General features: G+C 42.6%; 1 protein-coding gene across 1 annotated transcript in view; it reads right to left on the bottom strand.

Moving 5' to 3' along the window:
* KDM3B (lysine demethylase 3B) overlaps positions 1 to 23,528 on the bottom strand; it is an 87,297-nt gene that overhangs the window by 44,452 nt on the left and 19,317 nt on the right. Inside the window, exons 2-9 of the mRNA XM_030928022.1 lie at positions 20,689 to 20,856; positions 18,341 to 18,454; positions 16,062 to 16,167; positions 15,111 to 15,235; positions 12,906 to 12,980; positions 7,484 to 8,083; positions 1,768 to 3,016; positions 662 to 863 (exon numbers count right to left, since the gene is read on the bottom strand). Of these exons, the coding sequence (XP_030783882.1) occupies positions 662 to 863; positions 1,768 to 3,016; positions 7,484 to 8,083; positions 12,906 to 12,980; positions 15,111 to 15,235; positions 16,062 to 16,167; positions 18,341 to 18,454; positions 20,689 to 20,856 (2,639 nt within the window). The remainder of the gene's footprint in view (positions 1 to 661; positions 864 to 1,767; positions 3,017 to 7,483; positions 8,084 to 12,905; positions 12,981 to 15,110; positions 15,236 to 16,061; positions 16,168 to 18,340; positions 18,455 to 20,688; positions 20,857 to 23,528) is intronic.

Below are 23,528 nucleotides of genomic sequence, written 5' to 3'. Positions count from 1 at the left end.
GAATACTCAATGGCCAGAACAAGGGTTAGCACACATTAAATGCTCAATAAACATTTGCTAAGTGAATCCACACCATATTGATAAACCATTTAGATTTACTTTAAAATTAAAGATTCTTGAAAGGTCACTCAGAAGAAACTCCCCTTCTAAGTTTATCAAGCAGAAGAAAAGTAACTAAAGAGATGTTGTTTGGTAAAAGCAGATGATATTCCCAGATTTTCATCAGTTATATCTACTTCAAAGATGTTTCACATTATCTCCAAATCTTATTTCCCCTTCTTTTTAACATGACTCAAGTTACTCTAGCACTGAGGAGGAATAAGCAGTCAGGCAGATCCATAATATGAAATGCAGTCCTTTTGCTTATAATAGTGGTTTCAAATAGAACCAACCCAAGTTAGAAATAACTCAGGGAATAGCACAGAGCTACAGCTAAAACTGCTCAATTTCAATTCTCCAAGGACAAAACCACATGTCATTTTACAATCCAAACAACTAAGTGACTACTATGCTAGAGTCTCTTCACAGACGCTGAGAGCAAAGGAGTTGAGGAAAGCAAAGACCAAGACGATGAAACATGTTTATAGACTTTTAGAGAAAGAGTGGAAGTTATGTGTCACTAGTGAAAAGTGGCAAACGAGGAAAACAGGAGTCTGGGTACCTCCGGAAATGAAAGAAACGGCAGGCTACAGTAGAATCATCTTGCTCCTGTTCCTTAAACTTCCGGTACCGCTCCAGGCGGCACTCACGACACTTGTGCAGATGAGGTGCCACGTTGATGCATGACCCATCCTGTAGGAAGGGCTCTCCAGATTGCTTCAGCTTCTTCACTTTGCTTACATCTTTCAGCACTGACTGGCCAACTGTGGCAAGGGGAAGAGAAGAAAAGTTTGTCATGGGGTGTAAACAGGAACCAATAGCATGATTCTTTTGGGGACAGACATTTGTCCTGACCTGGGGTGCTACTTCTTTCCCTGCTTGGGCATGTACCCATTATGTCCATTCTTGAAGGGAAAGCAAGGAGCAAAGAAGCTTCCACTGGGAGCTAAGAACCGTGCAGAACTTGTGGGAAGTGCCACACTAAGGCGAAACAACTTTGCATATGGGTGTGAAAAACACAAGAAGGCAGAATATAGCCATCACCTGCCTCTAGTCTCTCACGATATGGCTATTCTGTTCATCAGGACCTCTTGAGCTCCCACAACATAGCAATTCCTATTGAAAACAGACGCTTTTACCACAAGACTTTGTTTTACATGCTTCTGGACCATAACCTCACACCACAGAAGTTAATGGATTTTGATAGAGCTGTTAAAATCCTTATGTAGGTTTCAGAGAGAAGCAAACTGAGGGGTGATTCTCTCTGCTTCATCACGTCTACAAATGTCTGCTATGTGGGAATGGATACCAGTTCCCAGTAACCCCTCTGAAGTAAAGAGGATGAGCCAAAGTGAAGTAAAAAGGGATGAGACAAATGCAAAGAAATAGTTCCTGACCAAAAATAACGGACCGCCAAGGAAGATCAAGAGTCCTCCTTTGGGGTATTATCATTATATGGGACAGATACCCCTCTTACAGTGCTGGTTTAGATGCAATCCTGCCCTGAACCAGGTCTGACGAGGGGCCTCTGCCAGGTCCTTTTGGCTCTGTAATTCTATGAGATTACAGAACTCTCCATCAAAGTGAGGGCCTCTGCTGCACAAGAACACAACAGGCATTTGAGCCCAGTGCCAGAGCAAAGCCCAAATACAGCCCCAGCAGGATCACCTTTCAGGGGGGCGGTCCGAGGCCGGCCCTTGGGGGCCTGCTTCCCTTTGCTTTTGCCCAGCAACAGCTCAGCACTGCGCTCCCCATTGGGGCCCAGCTTCCCCATCAGGTGCTCCGGAATCCCCTTCAGGCCTGTCTTAGCCTGCAGCTGTTCCTCCGAGTCACTCAAATCTGACAGGTCACTGTTGGTGCTGGAGTCCGAGTCCTGTCTGCAAGCCAAGCTTCGCTCATCCAGTGAGAACCTTTTCACAGCTTCAAAAGGAGCTTTGTTCTCCTGTGAAAAATCTGCCGGGGAGGACAGAAAGCCGCCTGAGTGCCTGCCAAAGACGTTACTAAAGGTTTTGAGGAGGGGATTGTCCTGCTGCCCAGGGCCCACAGTTGGCCTCTCCTCTGTGGGGCTGGAGGAGAGAGTTGGCATCTCAATGGGCTGAGTGAGGCTGCTGGTGGGCGAGCTGGAGCGGCCATTCCCCATGGCAGAGAGGCTTGGGCCCCCAGTGGTAAGAGCTGAGCCCAGAACACCAGATACTAGCTTGGAGGAGTCAGTTGTAATGAAGAGGGGTTTCTTCTTTGCTAAAGATGCCGAATCTGCAGAGGAGTGAGACTCGGGCCAGCTGGGTGCCACCTTGGAGGTGACAGTGGTAGCAGAAGAGGAGCTACCTGATGCCTGAGATGCAAAACTGCTGAAAGGGCTGTGTTCAACTTTCTCCACAAATGCCAGGAAAGGATTAGAAGGCTCTTCTCGCGACAATTTGGGGGGCTGTAAAAATAGATTTTCATGATTCTCTGGGGTACGGGTATTTAGGAGGCTCCGTGGGAAGGCTGGAGTGAGGGTGGGCATGGACTCTGCAGGCACCTTCCGGTCCACAGAGCTGCCAGCCTTAGAACCTGGCTTAGTGTCTGCTCCAAGAACGGATCTGCCTTTACACAGGCCTGAGCTCAGGCTCTCAAGGCTTTGTTTGAATGAGTCCCGACTAGAAGAATCATCTGCCAAACTCTCTGAAACAGTAGTGAAGTAGTTACTGGTAGGTAAAGTTTGGGACATGCATTGAAAAAACAAGTTTTTGGAGAGATCAGTGTCTTTCTGAGCCTCTTGTGCAGAGCTACAGCCAAAAGAGAAGCCCAAAGGTTTGTTCTCTGTGGCTAGAACACCATTAGACTGGCTCCTTCCACTTCCAAAAGTCAAAGGTTGCGATGAACTAGGGAGAGGTGCTCCAAATCCAGAAGAGGCCAGAAGAGAATTTCTTGAATTCTGAAAGGAAGATAGTCTGAATTAGTGATGCTGGCTTCTTACGACAATCTAATGATCTCTTTCTTGGACCTCACTATCACCATATCAACATTTCTTGGGGGTCAATCAACTTTTCTCTTTTACAATTCCATGGATCTGCTCTTATAACTGGAGTTCACCAGCAGTGGGAAGAAATCTGCAACAGACTACACTGAGGGTATCTTTAGCAAGGTGAACCAGAGATAGCAGGATGTCATTCATCCTGCCATTCCCTTGGTTGTTATCCAATTGGTTGTCACAGTGCTAGAAGGCCATGTAGGCTTTTTGGCATGTATTTGGAAGTGGAGAGCTCCTATAAGGAATTGGAGAAAAGGGTTCCTGAATAGACAGCAGCTTTTACAGTGACCCCTGTAATATTAATATATTTCAATGACCTTGGGAACTACTGTTAAAGTTTTGATTTATTTGGGCTACTGTAAAATTGCCCATTTTACAAAAAGTGGCTTTAATCCTAGGACAAGCCTACTGCACATTAAAGAAAAGTGTTCTCCTCATTAATCTTAAAGTCCACAACATGGACCCTTTTGGATTTCGGCATCTATTTATGGGTTCAAGTCAACCTACAAGTTGAATATCTACTTCAATTAATGTTAGACATACAGATGCTAAAATCAAAGAAAGCAAGCTATTTACCAAGACCTTTGTTATAATTAGAATCTAATAAGAAACCAAAGAGGATAAATGTATATACTGATTATATCCCAAAAAAAGCTTTCAGTGTAACTGAAGAATGAAATAATAAAACACTCTCCTTTCCTTCTTTTACCTTCAAAATGTTAACTTCTGCTTGTGAATGACTGTATAAAGAATGGGGCCTGGCGCGGTGGCTCATGCCTGTAATTCCAGCACTTTGGGAGGCCGACGTGGGTGGATCACGAGGTCTGGAGTTCGAGACCATCCTGGCCAACATGGTGAAACCCTGTCTCTACTAAAAACACAAAAAATGAGCCGAGCATGGTGGCACGTGGCTGTAGTCCCAGCTACTCGGGAGGCTGAGGCAGGAGAATTGCTTGAACCCAGGAGGCAGAGGCAGAGGCAGAGGTTGCAGTGAACCCAGATCGCGCCATTGCACTCCAGCCTGGCGACAGAGCAAGACTCCGTCTCCCAAAAAAAAAAAAAAAGGAAGAACTTTCCTATATATTAATGTACCCAGATATAGACAAGAGGGGGACACACACACACACACACACACAGAGAGAGAGAGAGAGAGAGAGAGAGAGAGAGAGAGAGAGAGAGAGAGAGAGAGAGAGAGAGAGAGAGAGAGAGAGAGAAGAGACCCATAGGTAGGTATGAGCCCTTACTTAATATTTATTAATTTAATAAAACCCGGATCCTAGTACTTGACTTGCACACCATAGATTACTTTCAAGTAGTAGAGGATGATATACCTTAATATTCACTTTAAAACACTGGAAATAAAAATTATTCCATCACCACTTAATGGATATGGAGCTTTCCTTTTGGAGTGATGAAATTTCTGGATCGAGATAGTCTTCATAGTTTTGCAACACTGTAAATGTACTAAATGCCACAGAATTGCACATTTTAAAGTCATAAGTTTTACATTATGTATATTTTACTACAATTAAAAAAAAAGGATTCCCGATAAACAAAACAGCTATTCTCTTATAAAGATGGGACAGAGTTTTAATTAAACTATTCTTTAAATACACGAGAGGAGTTAACATTCAGGCTTTCCTTGGGGGGTAGCATAGAGACATAAGAATCAAGCAGGCCACCTAGGCTTGCCTCTGTCTGTGCTATAGAGACTACTTCAGGGTATCTCAGAGTTAAAAAATTAAAGCTCCTTTTTTCTTTATCTTCCTACTAACCAGTAAGCATTGACTTAAACTCCCTCCCCACAATAGAGAAAAAGAGAACAGACACAGCCCTGAGGTGCTACTGTTGCTTCACAGGCAGGATTTGGCCAGGAGCCTTGATACCTGCATGACTTCAAGGAATCAGCATGGGTAGCTCATGTTTCACTCCTAAAGTTACCCTTTAAAAATAAATACGCACATGAATGAAAAATAATTTGGACGGTCTTTCATTTTCCTTCAAATGATTAAATTCCAAATCCTTTTCTTATAAAAAGGTGATGAGAAATTCATCTCAACCCAGTTTTTAGGGCAAGAAGTTTCCTGTTGGCTGTCTTTATTTTAGATCAGGCATTGTAATGAAAACATTAATTTCCACACATTTATTTATTTATTTATTTATTTATTTATTTATTGAGACGGAGTCTTGCTCTGTCACCCAGGCTGGAGTGGTGGCGCAATCTTGGCTCTCTGCAACCTCCGCCTCCCGGGTTCAAGTGATTCTCCTGCCTCAGCCTCCCGGGTAGCTAGGATTACAGACACATGCCACCAAGCCCAGCTTCTTTTTGTTTTTTTTTGTTTTTTTTGTTTTTTGAGACAGAGTCTCACTCTGTTGCCGAGGCTGGAGTGCAATGGCGCAATCTCACTTGCAGAGCTCACTGCAAGCTCTGCCTCTCGGGTTCACGCCATTCTCCTGCCTCAGCCTCCCGAGTAGCTGGGACTACAAGCGCCCACGCCACCATGCCTGGCTAATGTTTTGTATTTTTAGTAGAGACAGGGTTTCACCGTGTTAGCCAGGATGGTCTTGATCTCCTGACCTAGTGATCCACCTGCTTTGGCCTCCCAAAATGCTGGGATTACAGGTATGAGCTGTACTGTGCCTGGCTCATTTCTATACTTTTAAATCATATCCTAGAAGAAGAACCAAACAGAAACATAGCAACATGACTATGTTTTATAGAAATTTTATAGTCACAAAAATTTCCCCAACCTGTTTAAAAGAAAATACTCTTTGAATATGAATTTTATATATTCAGCTTTGCTACACAATGGGTCTCTTCTATAGCATGTAAAACCTGGTCTATTTTGTAAGCCCTATTTACATTCACACTGCCTTTGACATGGAGCTTTTTTTTTTTTTTTTTTTTTTTTGAGACGGAGTCTCGCTCTGTCGCCCAGGCTGGAGTGCAGTGGCCGGATCTCAGCTCACTGCAAGCTCCACCTCCGGGGTTTACGCCATTCTCCTGCCTCAGCCTCCCGAGTAGCTGGGACTACAGGCGCCCGCCACCTCGCCCGGCTAGTTTTTTTGTGTTTTTTTTAGTAGAGACGGGGTTTCACCGTGTTAGCCAGGATGGTCTCGATCTCCTGACCTCGTGATCCGCCCGTCTCGGCCTCCCAAAGTGCTGGGATTACAGGCTTGAGCCACCGCGCCCGGCCAAGACATGGAGCTTTTTTTAAAATAATTTAGACACTATGACGATTTACACTGGAAATCCATAAAAGATCCTCACCTGGTTATCTTAGGAATGCTGGTCAACTAACAGCACAAACCATCAACAGTGTGAAATTTGCATTTACAGGCCCTCTCCTCTTCTGTGTGGACATTTCATCTCCCTCCCTATCCCTGCACACTAGGGATTAACAATCTGTACTTGTTGGGGAGGGAAAGAAGTCATGTTTGTCATGTTTTGTCTGGCATTGTTATATCTGAAATGATTCCGTTTTAGGATGTGAGCTCCTTCAAACAGAGGTTTCAATTCTTTACATATAACATACAGTACTTAGCATACAGTAGTTTCCTATATATAATTTTTAAAAATCATTAACCATCTCTGTATTTCATATTCTAGCTTGAGTTAATAGCTGTTTGGGAAAAAAAAGATGACTAGCACCATAAATCATATTTTGGTGACCAAAATTAGTCAAAAAGACTATATTATAGTGATTTTGATATTTTGGATTAGGGAGACAACTTGATGTTAACTTACATTTAACAGAGGTTCCATTTTAGCAACAATATATGCATATCAGATAAAGAACAAAGGAAATCAGATACTGTTGTGATGAAATCCATCAAATTTTCCAGGTAAGGCTTAAAAAGATGAAGTTGGGGAGAAAAAAACCTTTCATGGCCATATCAAATGATGGAAATTAACTCAGCCTCAAGGGAAAACATCACAGAAAATGAATTGAAAACAGGGTAATGGTGGCTTGCACACATAGCCTTAATTATAGTATTCACTATTACCAATACTGTAATTCATTAACCTCACCTCTTATAGGCCTAGTAGAGGCTTGACCACTATATGAACTAAATAGATAACTGAACTTAAAACATTCCCCACCAGATCTACTTTAACATGTCTTTAAATTAGGTTTTATCGTCAGTTTTTGATTCACCCAATTGTTCCGGTGCCTTTTAAGAGCTGATACAGTTATTAAAATATACACATTTACCCAATGAGCAGTAAAGGCCTTCCATAGAGTACATTTTAAGCACATCTCAGAAATACTCCTTCCCTGGGGCGCTTGAATGTTTTTTAATGTTAGCAATAAAGGAGGGCGAAAGGGTAAACCCAAATCTTGCAAATCTGCCCCTGAAGTAACTCACCTCTCCCGAGGCCTGCGACCGGCTGCCTTTCTGTTTTTCTGGCACAGTCCCTGCTGCAAGGCCAGTGTCTGAGATCCTCACTGTGTTTGGGGTGGAGCTGGCGGTAGTGACCACAGCTGCGGAAGCCACTATGCCCTGGCCAACTTGTTCCAGTGTTTTTCCTGCCTCTTTGTTTTCGGCTCCACCCACCTCTGGGGCCAAAGGTGTCTGACCTGTGGCTGTAGAATACGGAGTGAAAGATGCAGGTGTGTCCCCACCTACAGGCTCATCCTGCACCACCAGAGTCCTGCCGTTTTCTTTGGTGTAAGTGGCAAAGCGAATGTTGCGGTTAATCTGGGGGACAAATGTAGACGGTGGCTGCTTGGCTCTCTGATCCAGCCCTGGCTCTCCACTGGCATTCCCTCCTTTCCAGGGCCCTCGGCTTGCCTCACCTCCATCGCTCCCATTACTGTCTACTTCACCCCTGTCTCCTTTTAATTTCTTTGATGCAGGGTCACACCCAGAGTCCGAAGCACTTTTCCTCCTCCGGCCATCTTTACCCTCTATGCTTTCTCTTTTCTTCTTTCCTTTGGAAGATTTTACTGCTTTTAACGTACCCCCCTACAAAACAAAATTCAAAAAAGATTACAAGGAAACCTTCATCCTGTGAATACCATATACCATTAGCTCTTTCCCATCTCTAGAAGCAGACAAAGCAGGCATAGACTGCCAAGTTCCAATGCCAGTTCTAAAACATCCCTTTCGTTAAAAGCTCTAATCTTTCTGTGACTCAATTTATATACACACATTCAAGACAATAGTTACCAGAGGTTAACTCACTTGGCAAACTTTCCCTTACCCCTTGATGAAATAACTCACTTTATTACATATTTATTTCCTTGCTTGAAAGAAACTTGCATTTTAAGTACTGAAATAGGGAACCTTCTCTAACGAGAAGTCACTAAACCAACATTTGTGAGTCTGTGACCAAAGGAAAAGTGAACCTGGGCTGGGCGCAGTGTCTCATGTCTATAATCCCAGCACTTTGGGAGGCCGAGGCGGGCAGATCACAATGTCAGAAGATTGACACCATCCTGGCCAACATGGTGAAACCCCATCTCTACTGAAATATAAAAAATTAGCCAGGTGTGGTGGCACATGCCTGTAGTCCCAGCAACTCGGGAGGCTGAGGCAAGGGAATCACTTGAACCCGGGAGGCGGACGTTGCAGTGAGCCGAGATGGCGCCGCTGCACTCCAGCCTGGTAACAGAGCGAGACTCTGTCTCAAAATAAATAAATAAATAAGTAAAATAAAATAAAAAAAAGAAAACCTGAAAGAGACAGGTTTGGATTGCTCATGTAGACACTGTAAAAACTCAATCCCCAGATCTTATCTCAAAGCATTAGACAGAGGAAAGGGAAAAAAGCAGGCTACCACTGGCCAAACAGGCAAATCTCGTATTTCTTCTAGTAATTTCAGACTACCTCATGAAATCTTAATTGTGTCTTATTTAAGAGGCCAAAACAACCTAGGATGATACAGGATTAGAAGGGGCAATTCCCATCTCTGAATAAACTCTCTCCCTGAGAACGAAGGGAGTCAGGTATGGGAATGCAGCTAACATTCTCTAGAGCAATCTTTTGGGCACCAAAGTAACAGATGGAACAATTTTTAGATTGGCATTCCACCATGAAACAAGTATTCACTTTAGCATTATTTGGGTAACTTCCAGATGGTTTTATTCAGAAACTTGTGTGGGGGTGGTAATATGTGACACACAGTTATTTGGCCATTAATATTTACCAACTTAGTTAATGTACTCTTACGTCCTTCAATATTTATAAATTCTTTGCAGATCTATATCTTTATTGTAATCATTATCATAGCTGTTACAATGTAAACTCAAAAATTTTAAAATTTCTTTTTGCCAGTCCTAGTTTCTGTATTTTTCCTCTTTTGCTGTCTTCATTACCATCCTTTCTCCTTAAACTGTCTTCTATAAACCTCTTAAGGAGGCCTGGTGTGTTGGCTCATGCCTGTAATCCCAGCACTTTGAGAGGCTGAGGTGGGTAGATCCACCTGAGGGCAGGAGTTTGAGACCAGCGTGGCCAACATGGTGAAACCCCGTCTCTACTAAAAATACAAAATCAGCCAGGCATGGTGGTGCATGCCTGTAATCCCAGCTACTGGGGAGGCTGACGCAGGAGAATCACTTGAACCCGGAGGGGAAGGTTGCAGTGAGCCGAGATTGTGCCACTGCCCTCCAGTCGGGGCAACAAGAGGGAAACTCTTTCTCAAAAAAACAAAACAAAACAAAATAAAACAAAAAACTGTTAAGCACAGCTCAAGATTTTTGTTTCCCTATACTTTTGGTAATACTATCTAAGTTTCTAAGCCTTTCCTTTTTTTTTTTTTTTTTTCCCTGAGATGGAGTCTTGCTCTGTTGCCCAGGCTGGAGTGTAGTGGCATGATCTCAGCTCACTGCAAGCTCCACCTAACGGGTTCAAGTGATTGTCTTGCCTCAGCCTCCCCAGTAGTTGGGACTACAGGCGTGCGCCACCACACCCGGTTAATTAATTAATTTTTTTTTTTGAGACAGAGTTTCGCTCTTGTCATGCAGGCTGGATTGCCATGGTGTGATTTTAGCTCATGGCAACCTCTGCCTTCCGGGTTTGAGCGATTCTCCTGCCTCAGCCTCCTGAGTAGCTGGGACTACAGGTGCCTGCCACCACACCCAGCTAATTTTTTGTATTTTTAGTAGTGATAGGGTTTCACTATGTTGGCCAGGTTGGTCTCGAACTCCTGACCTCAGGTAATCTACTCACCTCAGCCTCCCAAAGTGCTGGAATTACAAGTGTGAGCCACCATGCCTGCCCTAATTTTTGTATTTTTTAGTAGAGACGAGGTTTCACCATGTTGGCCAGGCTGGTCTCAAACTCCTGACCTCAGGTGATCTGCCCACCTCGGCCTCCCAAAGTGATGGGATTACAGGCGTGAGCTACCACACCCAGTCTCTAAACCTTTCATTCAAGAACTTTATCTGTTGGCTAAGTTTTGTTTTCTTTTGATTTTCTTTTTATTTGATTTTTTTTGAGATGGAGTTTTGCTCTTGTCACCCAGGCTGGAATGCAATAGCGCGATCTTGGATCACTGCAACCTCTGCCTCCTATGTTCAAGCGATTCTCTTGCCTCAGCCTCTCAAGTAGCTGGGATTACAGGTAGTACCACCACTACGCCCAGCTAATTTTTATATTTTTTAGTAGAGACAGGGTTTCATGATGTTGGCCAGGCTGTTCTCAAACTCTGACCTCAGGTGATCCACCTGCCTCGGCCTCTTTTGATTTTTAAAAGCTTTTAAATTATTTCTTCAATCTCTGTCACCACCCAGTTTTCACTGATGTAAATCACAATCAGTGAACTCTGTTCTTTCTTGTTCATTCACCCATACTTAAAGGAGATGAGGTGATCACGGATCTCTAAAGAAGGTTACTATAAAACTTGGCAGAACTATAAAAAATAATTGGACTTTGCTAGCAAAGAAAACAGTAATATCATGCTAATACCAAAAAAGGAAGAACCAACATCTGCTGCTAAAAACCAAAGATCGCTTGGTGTGGTGGTTCACACCTGTAAACCCAGAACTTTGGGGGGCCAAGGTGGGCAGATCATGAGGTCAGGAATTTGAGACCAGCCTGGTCAATATGGTGAAACCCTGTCTCTACTAAAAATACAAAAATTAGGTGGGCATGGTGGTGCACGCCTGTAGTCCCAGCTATTCGGGAGGCTGAGACAGAAGAATCGCTTGAACCCGGGAGGCGGAGGTTGCAGTGAGCCGAGATAGCCCCACTGCACTCCAGCCTGGGCGACATAGCAACACCCTGTCTCAAAAACAAACAAACACACACAAACCAAACATCCCACCTATAAGTCATCCAGCCAACTTGCAGAGCCTGGCTCACAGAAACCTACCAGTCCCTAAACAACTTATATGTAAGTCCTACTTACAGTGAGCTACTCATATGTGAGTAAGCAGCCTATAACCTTGAGACCAGTACTCCCCAGTTATATTTGACCAGCTGAACAGTACCTGGCGTACAATATGTGCTTAATGAAGGAATGAAATAAGGAAAGGAACAAAAAAGGGGACCAATACATGATCAAAGTAGCAGGTGTTTTCGGCCATGCAAACACAGTCAGGAGACTTACCCTATTTGTGGTAATATTACATGTAGTAACGAGTTTTTAAATTTAACCCTGGCCAGGTATGGTGGCTCATGCCTGTCATCCCAGCACTTTGGGAGGCTTAGGTGGGAGTTTGAGACTAGACTGTGCAAGATAGCGAGACCCCGTCTCAAAAAAAAAATTTCTTTTTCTTTTCCTATTCTGATCTTGTTTTAGGAAGTCAAGAATGACTGGATAAAGATGAGGAAAGACTATATACTTAGCAGGAGTGGCAAAGACAGCAATATTACAGAGGTGCTAAGATACTGTGAGGAATATGTGGATAGCTGGTCAACTGAAAGAAATTCACACAGAATATCTTGATTGGTTCAGGCAGAGACTTTCTTTTTTTTTTTTTTGAGACAGAGTCTTGCTCTATCACCCAGGCTGGAGTGCAATGGTGCGATCTTGGCTCATTTTAACCTCCAGCTAAGGTTCTAGCGATTCTCCCACCTCAGCCTCCCAAGGAGCTGGGATTACAGACACCCACCAACATGTCTGGCTAATTTTTTTTTTGTATTTTTTAGAGACAGAGTTTTACCATGTTGGCCAGGCTGGTCTTGAACTCCTGACCTCAAGTGATCCACCTGCCTTGGCCTCCCAAAGTGCTGGGATTACATGTGTGAACTACTGCGCCTGGCCCAGAGATCGTCAATGCATCTTTTTTTGGGCTGTATTAATTCTGAATAAACCAAGAGTTGGGGTGGCTCATAACAATTATGCAGTAACCAATTCACTGTGGGCCGAGCACTGAACTAGGTACCAGCTTGAATTGATTCTACTTGGGAATACAGAATTTCAGACTCCCTTGGAGCTCCCTGCCACCGAATGGGAAAAAAAAAAAAAAAAGTGGATGTAGTTTATCCTTCATTTCTTGTTACTTGGTAGATCACGAGTATTACTACTGCTTATTGCACTTTTAACTGACTACTATATCTTTCAAATATACCTGTCCTGACAGAATATAGGAAGAAACTAGCCTTGCATTTTAAAAGAACTAGGGAACATAGTCATGATTAAAAGGGTTCGCTCAAACTAGGTCTCTTTCTTGAGAACATCCCCCCTTAATTAGACAGACTGTGAAGACAGCAAAAAAATGTACAGTGGCTAAAGCTGAACAACTCAAAGGGCATCCATGGAAAACACATATATAAGGGATCTACATACAGCAAGATAATGCAAGCTCATGAGTCTGCTCAGGAACGCAGTCCATTACTATACCTCGTTTTGAGGCGTTGAATTATCCATCAGCATCACATGGATTAGTCTGGGATCTACCGACTTGATCTCACCACTCTACAGTAGGAGGGGAAAAAGATGTTTAATGCCTTGTCTACAAAGACATAATTATGTAATTTCCTAATCGATGTAATTATCTCTTTATTGTTTTGATTCACCTACTAGAATGAAAGCTCCATGAGAGCAGAGATCTCTACTGTCTCATTTACTGCTACAACAGGTTAGAACATGGTAAGCATTCAAATATTTGTTAAGCAAATGAATGAAAGAAGTGAATTCATGTCCAAGTGTGTCTTCTAGCGATGTTAATTTTGAATCCTGTATCTCTAAAACCATCCTATTCTGTATAGTATGAAACAAAAAACCTTCAGAATCAATAATCATTAAAAGAATCACTCTAGGGTTGGGTGTAGTGGTTCACGCCTATAATCTCAGCATTTTGGGAGGCCAAGGTGGGCGGATCACCTGAGGTCAGCAGTTCAAGACCAGCCTGGCCAACATGGTGAAACCCCGTTTCTACTAAAAATACAAAAAATTAGCCGGGTGTGGTGGCGTGACTGTAATCTCGGTGACTCGGGAGGCTGAGGCAGGAGATTCGCTTGAACCTGGGAGGCGGAGGTTGCAGTGAGCCGAGATCATGCCATTGTACTCCAGCTTGGGCAACAAGAGCAAAATTCTATCTCAAAAACAAACAAACAAAAAAAAACAACAATCACTCCAGGCCGGGCATAGTAGATCATGCCTGTAACCCCAGCACTTTGGAAGGCTGAGGCAGGATGACCAGGAGTTCGAGACCAGCCTGGGGAACACAGTGAGACTCTGTTTAAAAAAGAAAAAAGAATCATTTTACCTAATATTAGAGAATAAAAACCCCGTAGGGGGGCAATTTGATAGAAAATGTCAAATTTATTGTGCATATTCTTTGATCTAGTAATTATACATACAAATTTATTCCAATAAATAATGTAAAAAGATGTTCAAGGATGTTCACTGTGATATTACATGTATTAGTGAAAATATTGGCAATGATTTAAATGTCTATCAATTTTAGATTAGTCATGATATATCCATGTAGTGGAAAAGAATGCATCTATTTTAAAGGATGAGACAGATCTTTACATTTACATACAAAAATGCTCATTATAGGCCGGGCGCAGTGGCTCAAGTCTGTAATCCCAGCACTTTGGGAGGCCGAGACGGGCGGATCACGAGGTCAGGAGATCGAGACCATCCTGGCTAACGTGGTGAAACCCTGTCTCTACTAAAAAATACAAAAAACTAGCCGGGCGAGGTGGCGGGCGCCTGTAGTCCCAGCTACTAGGGAGGCTGAGGCAGGAGAATGGCATAAACCCGGGAGGCAGAGCTTGCAGTGAGCTGAGATCCGGCCACTGCACTCCAGCCTGGGCAACAGAGCGAGACTCCGTCTCAAAAAAAAAAAAAAAAACTCATTATATACAACTAAGTAAAAAAGGTAAATTATATAACTATGTGTACTATATGATCCTATTTGTTACTAAAGTGTGACATATATAGACAGCATATAAATTATATATCATATAAATTATATATCATATAACTCATATATATCATATAAATAAATATATAAATATTCTGGCCGGGTGCATTGGTTCATATCTGTAATCCCAACACTTTGGGAGGCTGAGGTGGGTGGATCACTTGAGCTCAGGAGTTTGAGACCAGCCAGGCAACATAGCAAGACTCCTTCTCTACAAAAAATAGAAAAATTAGCTAGGTGTGGTGGCACACGCCTGTAGTGCCAGCTACTCCAGAGGGTGAGGTGGGAGAATTGCTTGAGCCGGAGAGGCAGAGGCTGCAGTGAGCCATGATCGCACCACTGCACTCCAACTACTAACCATTATGAATATAATACTTCTATCATACATTTATATATTGTTTTATAGATTTCAAAGCACTTTCAGATACTTTAATCTCAGGACCCAAAACAGTATTGTAAGGTCAGTGGGGGTTTACATATTTACCTCTAGTTTATAGATGAGAACAGTGAAGTTAAGAAAGTTCAATAGCCTTTCTAGGGGTTACACAACTATTAAGTGAGAGTCAGGGATGGGACCCAAGTCATCTTACACATAATGAAGTGCTCACCTATCTAAACCATCCTTTTTAAGGGGATGGACGGACCTTAGACAGAATAACGCAGAGTCTCACCTCAGTTACAGACACCTCCATAAGACGAGTGATGGAGTCTTGATGGCTCACAACACCATAAAGCCACCCTTCTTCCCCCTCTGGCTGATATACCTTGACCCTGTGACCTTGAACACTGTAGGGACCTAAAAGGGAGATCAGTCAGTATTGAATATTTTTGGCTAAGCTATATGTCATAATTGTTTCTAAAAGTCAAAGGAAAATTAGGTAATGTAAATATTTGGCACTTTTGGTCCCCTTTCATAGAATTGAACAAATGAGCAATTCCAGATTTACCATACTCAGCAATTTAAAAACAAAACCTGAATGGTTTCTTCCAGTGGTCTTTGTAAATTTTTCATTCTTAAAAACAACATGCTTTTAATGTGAATGAGTCTGTGGACATATTATACTTTGCACTCTAAGTTATTTGTTGGTGTTAAGTTTTTAGTTCTTGAGAAACTTGTAGATTGTAAGTTAAAAAAGCAAAGATTTTCTAATTCATTGCTATATCCCCAATGCCTTAACACTGTCTAGTAGTACATGGTAATATTTAAGAAATTTAAAAAAACTAAAACTCAATTCACAATAAAACTGTATATTATGAAATGCAGAATGAACCAGAAACACTGGTCTGAATGAGATCCTGTTTTTGCTCTAAGAGCATCTTTAAGGGGATGGATGGACCTTAGACAGAATAACAGAGTCTCACCTCTGTTACAGACACCTCCGTAAGACGAGTGATGGAGAGAGAATGAGATCTCTATTCTAGAGATCCAGCTAACTGGAGATACTCTTTATTTTTATTGTTTTTTAATAAATAATAATTATTATCCTCATGTGGCATCTGACTCTGCCCACAAAAAGAAGATAAGTACAAATGTTTAAGGTTGCGTGGTATCCCATACTATCACTCAACAGTGATCATTCACCTGAATCAGAGTTCAGGGACAGAAGACTATCTGTTCTTACCTCTGCTGAATATCTCCTGTAGCTTTTGGTCACTGATCAAAGCATTAACTGTTTCTCTCAGTGCAGCATGTTCCAAAAGAATCTGGTTTTGGCTATCTGTTCCCATCTGATAAAGATAAAAGAAGAAAACAACTGAATGTTAAAATGAATAGCAAATACCTAATCAGCTGAGAAAAATCATATCCTAAGGAGCCACATATCAACATTTGCCAAACAGTATCTACAGAACCTTAGTCTCAGGCTAGGCGTGGTGATCATGCCTGTAATCTCAGTACTTTTGGAGGCCAAGGCAGGAGGATCGCTTGAACCCAGGAGTCTGAGGCTGCAGTGAGCTATGGCTGTGCCATTGCATTCCAGCCTAGATGGCAGAATAAGACCCTGTCTCTTGAACAACAAAAAAAAGAGAAGAACTCTAGTCTCATGAAATGTTTTGCAAAAATTAAGAATGCTACGATCAATTAGGATTAGGAAATATTATATATCTTTCTACATACAATAGCCTATTAAAGGCTCTGAGAAGTCATACAGGAAAGAAACTTCTTTAGGCCAGTGTTTCTCATACTTATTTGACCACAAAACATTTTATTTCTTGTATATCTTTTTGCTTATTTCAGTATTTATCCAAAATTTACTAAGTGCTATCTCATAAAGTACTAAGATTATAAATATAAATAAAGTAAGGTTGCTGAGACGGAATGAGGCCTAATGAGCGGGGAAGACATATTAACAAAGAAATCATCATTAACATCTCACAGAAGACAGTTTAGGAAATAATTGCTCTTGTCTGTCTTAGTAAGACAGTAAAACTCTTAGTCTCCTAATTTTCTTCCTGCAGACAGCAACCCTTACAAGTGAGAAATAAATGTATTTTCCTAAATTCTGAAACTATAACTCAGACACTGGTTTGTTTTAATTATTAACTAGTCCCTTTTCTTTGTAACTATGATCCTTCATGCTGCTTGGAACCAGTACAAACTCCTGGATGTCAATAATGAATAGGCCCCCTTGGACTCAAGTTACAGAAACAGCCACCTCAGAGAAGCCACCTCTTCCTCTTTTTTTTTTTTTATTTCTGAGACAGTCTTGCCCAGTTGCCCAGTCGCCCAGGCTGGAGTGCAATGGCACTATCTTGGCTTCCTGCAAGCTCTGCCTCCCGGGTTCACGCCATTCTCCTGCCTCAGCCTCCCAAGTAGCTGGGACTACAGGCGCCCACCACCACGCCTGGCTAATTTTTTTGTATTTTTAGTAGAGATGGGGTTTCACTGTGTTAGCCAATATGGTCTCGATCTCCTGACCTCGTGATCCGCCTGTCTGGGCCTCCCAAAGTGCTGGGATTACAGGTGTGAGCCACCGCACCCGGCCGAAACCACCTCTTCTGAAGAGACTCAGAATTGTGGTCTTAAGTCTTGGGTGGTTTTAGGGTAGGGCAGAGCCGTGTAGAAGAAGAAAGAAGCCTCAGCCACCAGAAGTACTTTTCAAGGGAGCAGAAAAACTTTAAAATGCACAGGGAGATTGGGTACGGTGGCTCACGCCTGTAATCCCAGCACTTTGGGAGGGCAAGGTGGGTGGATCACTTGAGGCCAGGAGTTTGAGATCAGCCTGGGCAACATAGCAAAACCCTGTCTCTACTAAGACTACAAAAATCAGCCAGGTGTAATAGCATGTGCCTTTGATCCCAAGCTAGTTGGAAGGATGAGGCACAAGAATCACTTGAAACCGGGAGGCGGAGGTTGCAGTAAGATGAGATCAAGCCACTGCACTCTAGCCTAGGTGACTGTCTCAAAAATAAATAAATAAAATAAATAAATAAAAATTTTAAAATACCAGGCGCGGTGGCTCACGCCTGTAATCCCAGCACTTTGGGAAGGTAAAGGCAGGTGGATCACCTGAAGTCAGGAGTTCGAGACCAGCCTGACCAACATGGTGAAACCCTATCTCTACTAATAATACAAAAATTATCTGGGTTTGGTGGCACATGCCTGTAATCCCAGCTACTTGGGAGGCTGAGGCAGGATAATTGCTTGAATCCAGGAGGCAGAGGTTTCAGCGAGCCAAGATCACGCCATCGCACTCCAGCCTGGGCAATAAGAGCAAAACTCTCTGTCTCAAAAAAATAAGTAAATAAATAAATAAAGGCACAGCATATTTATTGGAGGAAGTAATATAAGAAACGCTAATATGTTCCCACCTAGCAAAAGGGGAAACACCTACATTTATATCAACAAAGAAATTAGCAATGAGAAAAAAATAGGCTCAAGGCTAGAGCAAGTGTTAAATACCTGAAACAGATGCAGCCCATTGGCATCTGACAGGAACCGAAGCTCTCGATCCAGAAGATATTCCACTGGAACCACAGAACCCAAACCCAGTTTATCTACAAGGGGAGTAAAAGTCTGTGAAGTACAATGACAAGAAATTGATTAGAACTTGGGAATAAAAAAAAAATAGCAATTCAAACAAATCTCTAACTTCAAAGAAAGAATTATTATATCTTTCATCCCAGTAAATACAGATAAGCTAAAGCATAAGTCCTTGGAAACATTCCCAACCTGGCATCTACCCCTCAAATAGTCATGGGAAGCTAACTAATGCAGAAAGTCAGCTCAGTACTCTTATTGGCTAAAAAGGACAAGAGGAATCAGAAATTACTCCTAATTCTGCCTAGGGACAGGGCTAATCTTGTCAGGTTTCAAGGGAGCTAAATTACAGTAAATTCCCAGAATAAAGAGTTATACTGTTATCATCGCTAGAACTCTTGAAATCTTTGTGAAATTTATAAAATAATTAACAGCATAAATATGCATGGTTAACTCATATTACCATTTCATAAATAAACAGCCTACAAAAAAGTCATGAAGAGACCCCACATGCACTTATACAAGAGCTTCTCCTAAAAGTTCAACTGGAAAGTGGCCTTAAAAACAAATGAGGCCAGGCTCAGTGGCTTCTGGCTGTAATCCCAGCAATCTGGGAGGCCAAGGTGGGTGGATCACCTGAGGTCCGGAGTTTGAGACCAACCTGACCAACATGGTGAAACTCCGTCTCTACTAAAAATAGAAAATTAGCTCAGTGTGGTTGTGTGCTCCTGTAATCCCAGTTACTTGGGAGGCTGAGGCAGGAGAATCGCTTGAACCCAGGAGGCGGGGGTTGCAGTGAGCCGAGACAGCGCCACTGCACTCCAGCGTGGGCAACAAGAATGAAACTCCTTCTCAACAACAACAACAACAAAAAACAAATGAAAGGGCTGGGCGAAGTGACTCACCTGAGGTTAGGAGTTCAAGACCAGCCTGGACAACATGGTAAAACCCTGTCTCTACTAAAAATACAAAAATTAGCTAGGCATGGTGGCGCACGCCTGTAATCCCAGCCACTTGGGAGGCTGAGGCAGGAGAATCGCTTGAACCCGGAAGGTGGAGGTTGCAGTGAGCCTAGATCGTGCCACTGCACTCCAGCCTGGGTGACAGGGTGAGACTCTGTCTCAAAACAACAACAACAAAAAAAACAAATGAAAAGACAGTTTAGTAAGTGATGATATATACCATCAATAGGTTAAAAAAATTGTTTTGAATATTATTTATTTAATTTGGTTAGCCACATGAGAATTAGGATTTTTTAGAAGTTACCATTTATACCCATACTTTGCTAATAGGACAGACAGAAACAAATGGATACTCTCACAATTAAATTTTATAACACACAGTCAGGCACAGTGGCTCACGCCTATAATCCCAGCACTTTGGAAGGCTGAAGCAGGTGGACTGCTTGAGCCCAGGAGCTCAAGACCAGCCTAGGCAACATGATGAGCAACCATCCCTATAAAAAATACAAAAGTTAGGCTGGGTGCAGTGCTGTGCGTCTGTAGTCCCAGCTACTTGGGAGGCTGAGGTGGGAGGATGGTTTAAGCCTGAGGGTCAGAGGTTGCAGTGAGCTGTGATTGCACCACTGCATTCCAGCCTGAGTGTCAGAGCCAGACCCCGTCTCAAAAAAATAAAATAAATTTTATAATGCTATTTTATTTCACTCCATAATTGAAAAAAAACTTCAAAGGTTATAAATAATGTTTCAAAACCTTGCTCTGAGAAAAGACTAAAGGTGAAAAAATTCTTTTCATTGTTGTTTTTTTTGTTTTTGAGACAGGGGTCTCACTCTGTCACCCAGGCTGGATACAGTGGCACAATCATGGCTCACCGTAGCCTCAACCTCCTGAGCTCAAGCCATCCTCCTACCTCAGCCCTACAAGTAGCTGGGACCACAGACATGTGTCACCAGACCTAGCTAATTTTTGTATTTTTTGTAGAGATGGGGTTTTGGCATGTTACCAGGATGGTCTCAAACTCCTGAGCTTAAGTGATCTTCCTGCCTCAGTCTCCCAAAGTGCTGGGATTACAAGGCATGAGCCACCATGTCCAGCCAAAAAAATTCTTTCATATCAAATATCACCTAATATAAAACGTTTTAGAGGACAAAGGAGAAAAGACTGCTCCTAATTTTTGCATTAGTAACTTCAGAATAAACATATGTTAAGGACAAAGTATATAGTTCTTATACATACTCTGTCTGTAACATGTCATAGTTACATTATAGGAGTAAAGCTCAGATACGTTCCCACCCAGTAAAAGCCACTCACCAGGGCTGGCCATTGTGCAATGGAGACTCGAGTGCCCTGGAGAAGGACTGGGTCCTCACGGGGTGCCCATACAAGAGATCCTTCCAGCAGAAGCACAATAACTTCTTCAGCATGAACTTTTACCCAGGAGTGTTGTTTCCAGTTACAGCCATCAAATTCTACAAAGATCTGCAAAAAAGAGAAAAAAAGCAGTTTGGAAGTCACACTTGGAAAAATCTCACACTATACTTATAAATGAACATAAACCCCACTGTTTTGAACAACTGACTAGGAATAATTCTAACTTGTGTTTAAGATCTTTTAATGGATGTCAATAAAAACTGATCTTCAGAGCCAGGAAGCTGGTCTCAGCCCCATTCTGAAAAGGAGGAACAGAGTTAAGGAGGTATGAACTATTCACAATCATTCAGTAATTTTTAGTCATGTCCCTACTGAAATTTGCAACTCTTAGTTTCTAATTCATGTCTACACAAACTAGCTGAAAGCATACTATACTAGGTTCAGGAGTACAGAAAGGAATCTGGCCTACTTCTTGGTCTCAAAAAGCTCATAATCCAATGGGAAGAAATTTTTAATACTTCTATTGCAATTGACTGTGAACTTTTAATTATTTTTTCGATAGGTGATGTATGTATATGGGAAAAATTCAAAAAGATAAAATGCTGAAAAACATTGTTCTCCCATTCCTGTGTGTGGATTCTATTGATTGATTGATTGAGACAGGGCCTCACTCTGTCGCCCAAGCTGCAGTGAAATGGCGTGATCTCAGCTCACTGCAACCTCTGCATCCTGGGCTCAAATGATCCTCCTGCCTCAGTCCCCCAAGTAGCTGGAACTACTAGCATATGCCATCATGCCCAGCTTATTTTTTGTAGAGACAGATTTCACCATGTTGCCCAGGCTGGTCTTGAACTTCTGAACAAGGGATCTGCCCACCTCGGCCTCACAAAGTCTGGGATTACAGGCGTGAGTCACTGTGCCCAGCCTTTTTTAAAATTTAAAATTAAATCAAAATTAATTATTTCAGTAGAGATAGGGTCTTGCTGAACTCCTGGGCTCAAATGATCCTCCTACCTTGGCGTCCCAAAGTGCTGGGATTATAGGTATGAGCCACCACACAAAGCTGCATGTGGATTCTTAAGTGCAACTGTCAGCAGTAATCTCACATCGGCTAGCAGAGACTTGCTGTAGTTACAATGCTTTCTTCTTCCCTGAACAGATACTCCACTTGTTGAGATATACTTAAGTAGACGCTGTATTTATACAGTTCTGAAAGCAGATTACATTAAATGAAGCTACATTTTTCTAATAAATACTATGCTTAGATTTGACTTTTTTTTTTTTTTTTTGAGACAGAGTCTTACTTTGTTGCCCAAACTGACTGCTGTGTGGCGCAATCACGGCTCACTACAGCCTTGACTTCCTAGGCTCAAGCAGTTCTCCCTCAGCCTCCTGGGTAGCTGAGACTATAGGCGCACACTACCATGTCCAGCTAATTTTTGATTATTTGCAGAGACAGGGTCTCACTATGTTGCCCAGGCTGGTCTTGAATTCCTGGAGCCAAGCAATCTTCCCGCCTCAGCCTCACAAAGTGCTGGGATTACAGGTATGAGCTACCCTGGCTGGCCCCAGCTTTGACTTTCTATATAAATTCTGATGTCTGAAGATGAGTCAACACAGCATCAAAAGCTATATATGTGGCCAGGCACGGTGGCTCATGCCTGTAATCCCAGAACTTTGGGAGGCTGAGGCAGGTGGATCACAAAGTCGGGAGTTCAAGACCAGCCTGGACAAGATGGTGAAACGCTATTTCTACTAAAAATACAAAAATTAGCTGGGCGTGATGGCGGGCACCTGTAATCCCAGTTACTCAGGAGGCAGAGGCAGAGAACTGCTTGAACACGAGAGGTGGAGGCTGCAGTGAGCTGAGATTATGCCACTGCATTCTAGCCTGAGCAATAGAGCAGGACTCTATCTCAAAAAAAAGCTACATATGTATATAAATTATCACTATTTATAATAGATATGTCCAGTGCCTAATATATAGCTGGTCACAAAAGGGCCAGAGTATTTATTTATTTATATCCCACTCCATCAACTAAGGATTTTTGTTGGCTTTTGGGAAACACGTGTAACAAAACCATAAAATATAAATTAAAATCAGAGTCAAGCAAACTACAACAGGAAGTCACTATCAAAGTTAAAAAAAAAAAAAAAAGGAAGGCCGGGCGCGGTGGCTCAAGCCTGTAATCCCAGCACTTTGGGAGGCCGAGATGGGCGGATCACGAGGTCAGGAGATCGAGACCATCCTGGCTAACACGGTGAAACCCCGTCTCTACTAAAAAATACAAAAAACTAGCCGGGCGAGGTGGCGGGCGCCTGTAGTCCCAGCTACTCGGGAGGCTGAGGCAGGAGAATGGCGTAAACCCGGGAGGCGGAGCTTGCAGTGAGCTGAGATCCGGCCACTGCACTCCAGCCCGGGAAAAAAAGGACTTAGCAGGAAATAAGGATCTATATAGCTGCTGTGATTCTATGACTTTCTGTTTTTTGAGACAGAGTCTTGCTGTGTCACCCAGGCTGGCACGATCTTGGATCACTGCAACCTCTGCCTTCTGGGTTCAAGCGATTCTTCTGCCACAGCCTCCCGAGTAGTTGGGACTATAGGTGTGCACCACCACGCCCAGCTAATTTTTGCATTTTTTGTAGAGATGGGATTTTGCCATGTTGGCCAGGCTGGTCTCGAACTCCTGGCTTCAACTGATCCACCCACCTTGGTCTCCTGAAGTGTTGGGATTACAGGCGTGAGCCACTGGGCACAGCCTGTGTGACATATTTGGCTT

Source organism: Rhinopithecus roxellana, chromosome 3, assembly GCF_007565055.1.
Source record: "Rhinopithecus roxellana isolate Shanxi Qingling chromosome 3, ASM756505v1, whole genome shotgun sequence".
NCBI classification, from domain to species: domain Eukaryota; kingdom Metazoa; phylum Chordata; class Mammalia; order Primates; family Cercopithecidae; genus Rhinopithecus; species Rhinopithecus roxellana.
The sequence above is the reverse complement of the archived record's forward strand: the minus strand, read 5'-3'. Positions and strand labels throughout refer to the sequence as shown.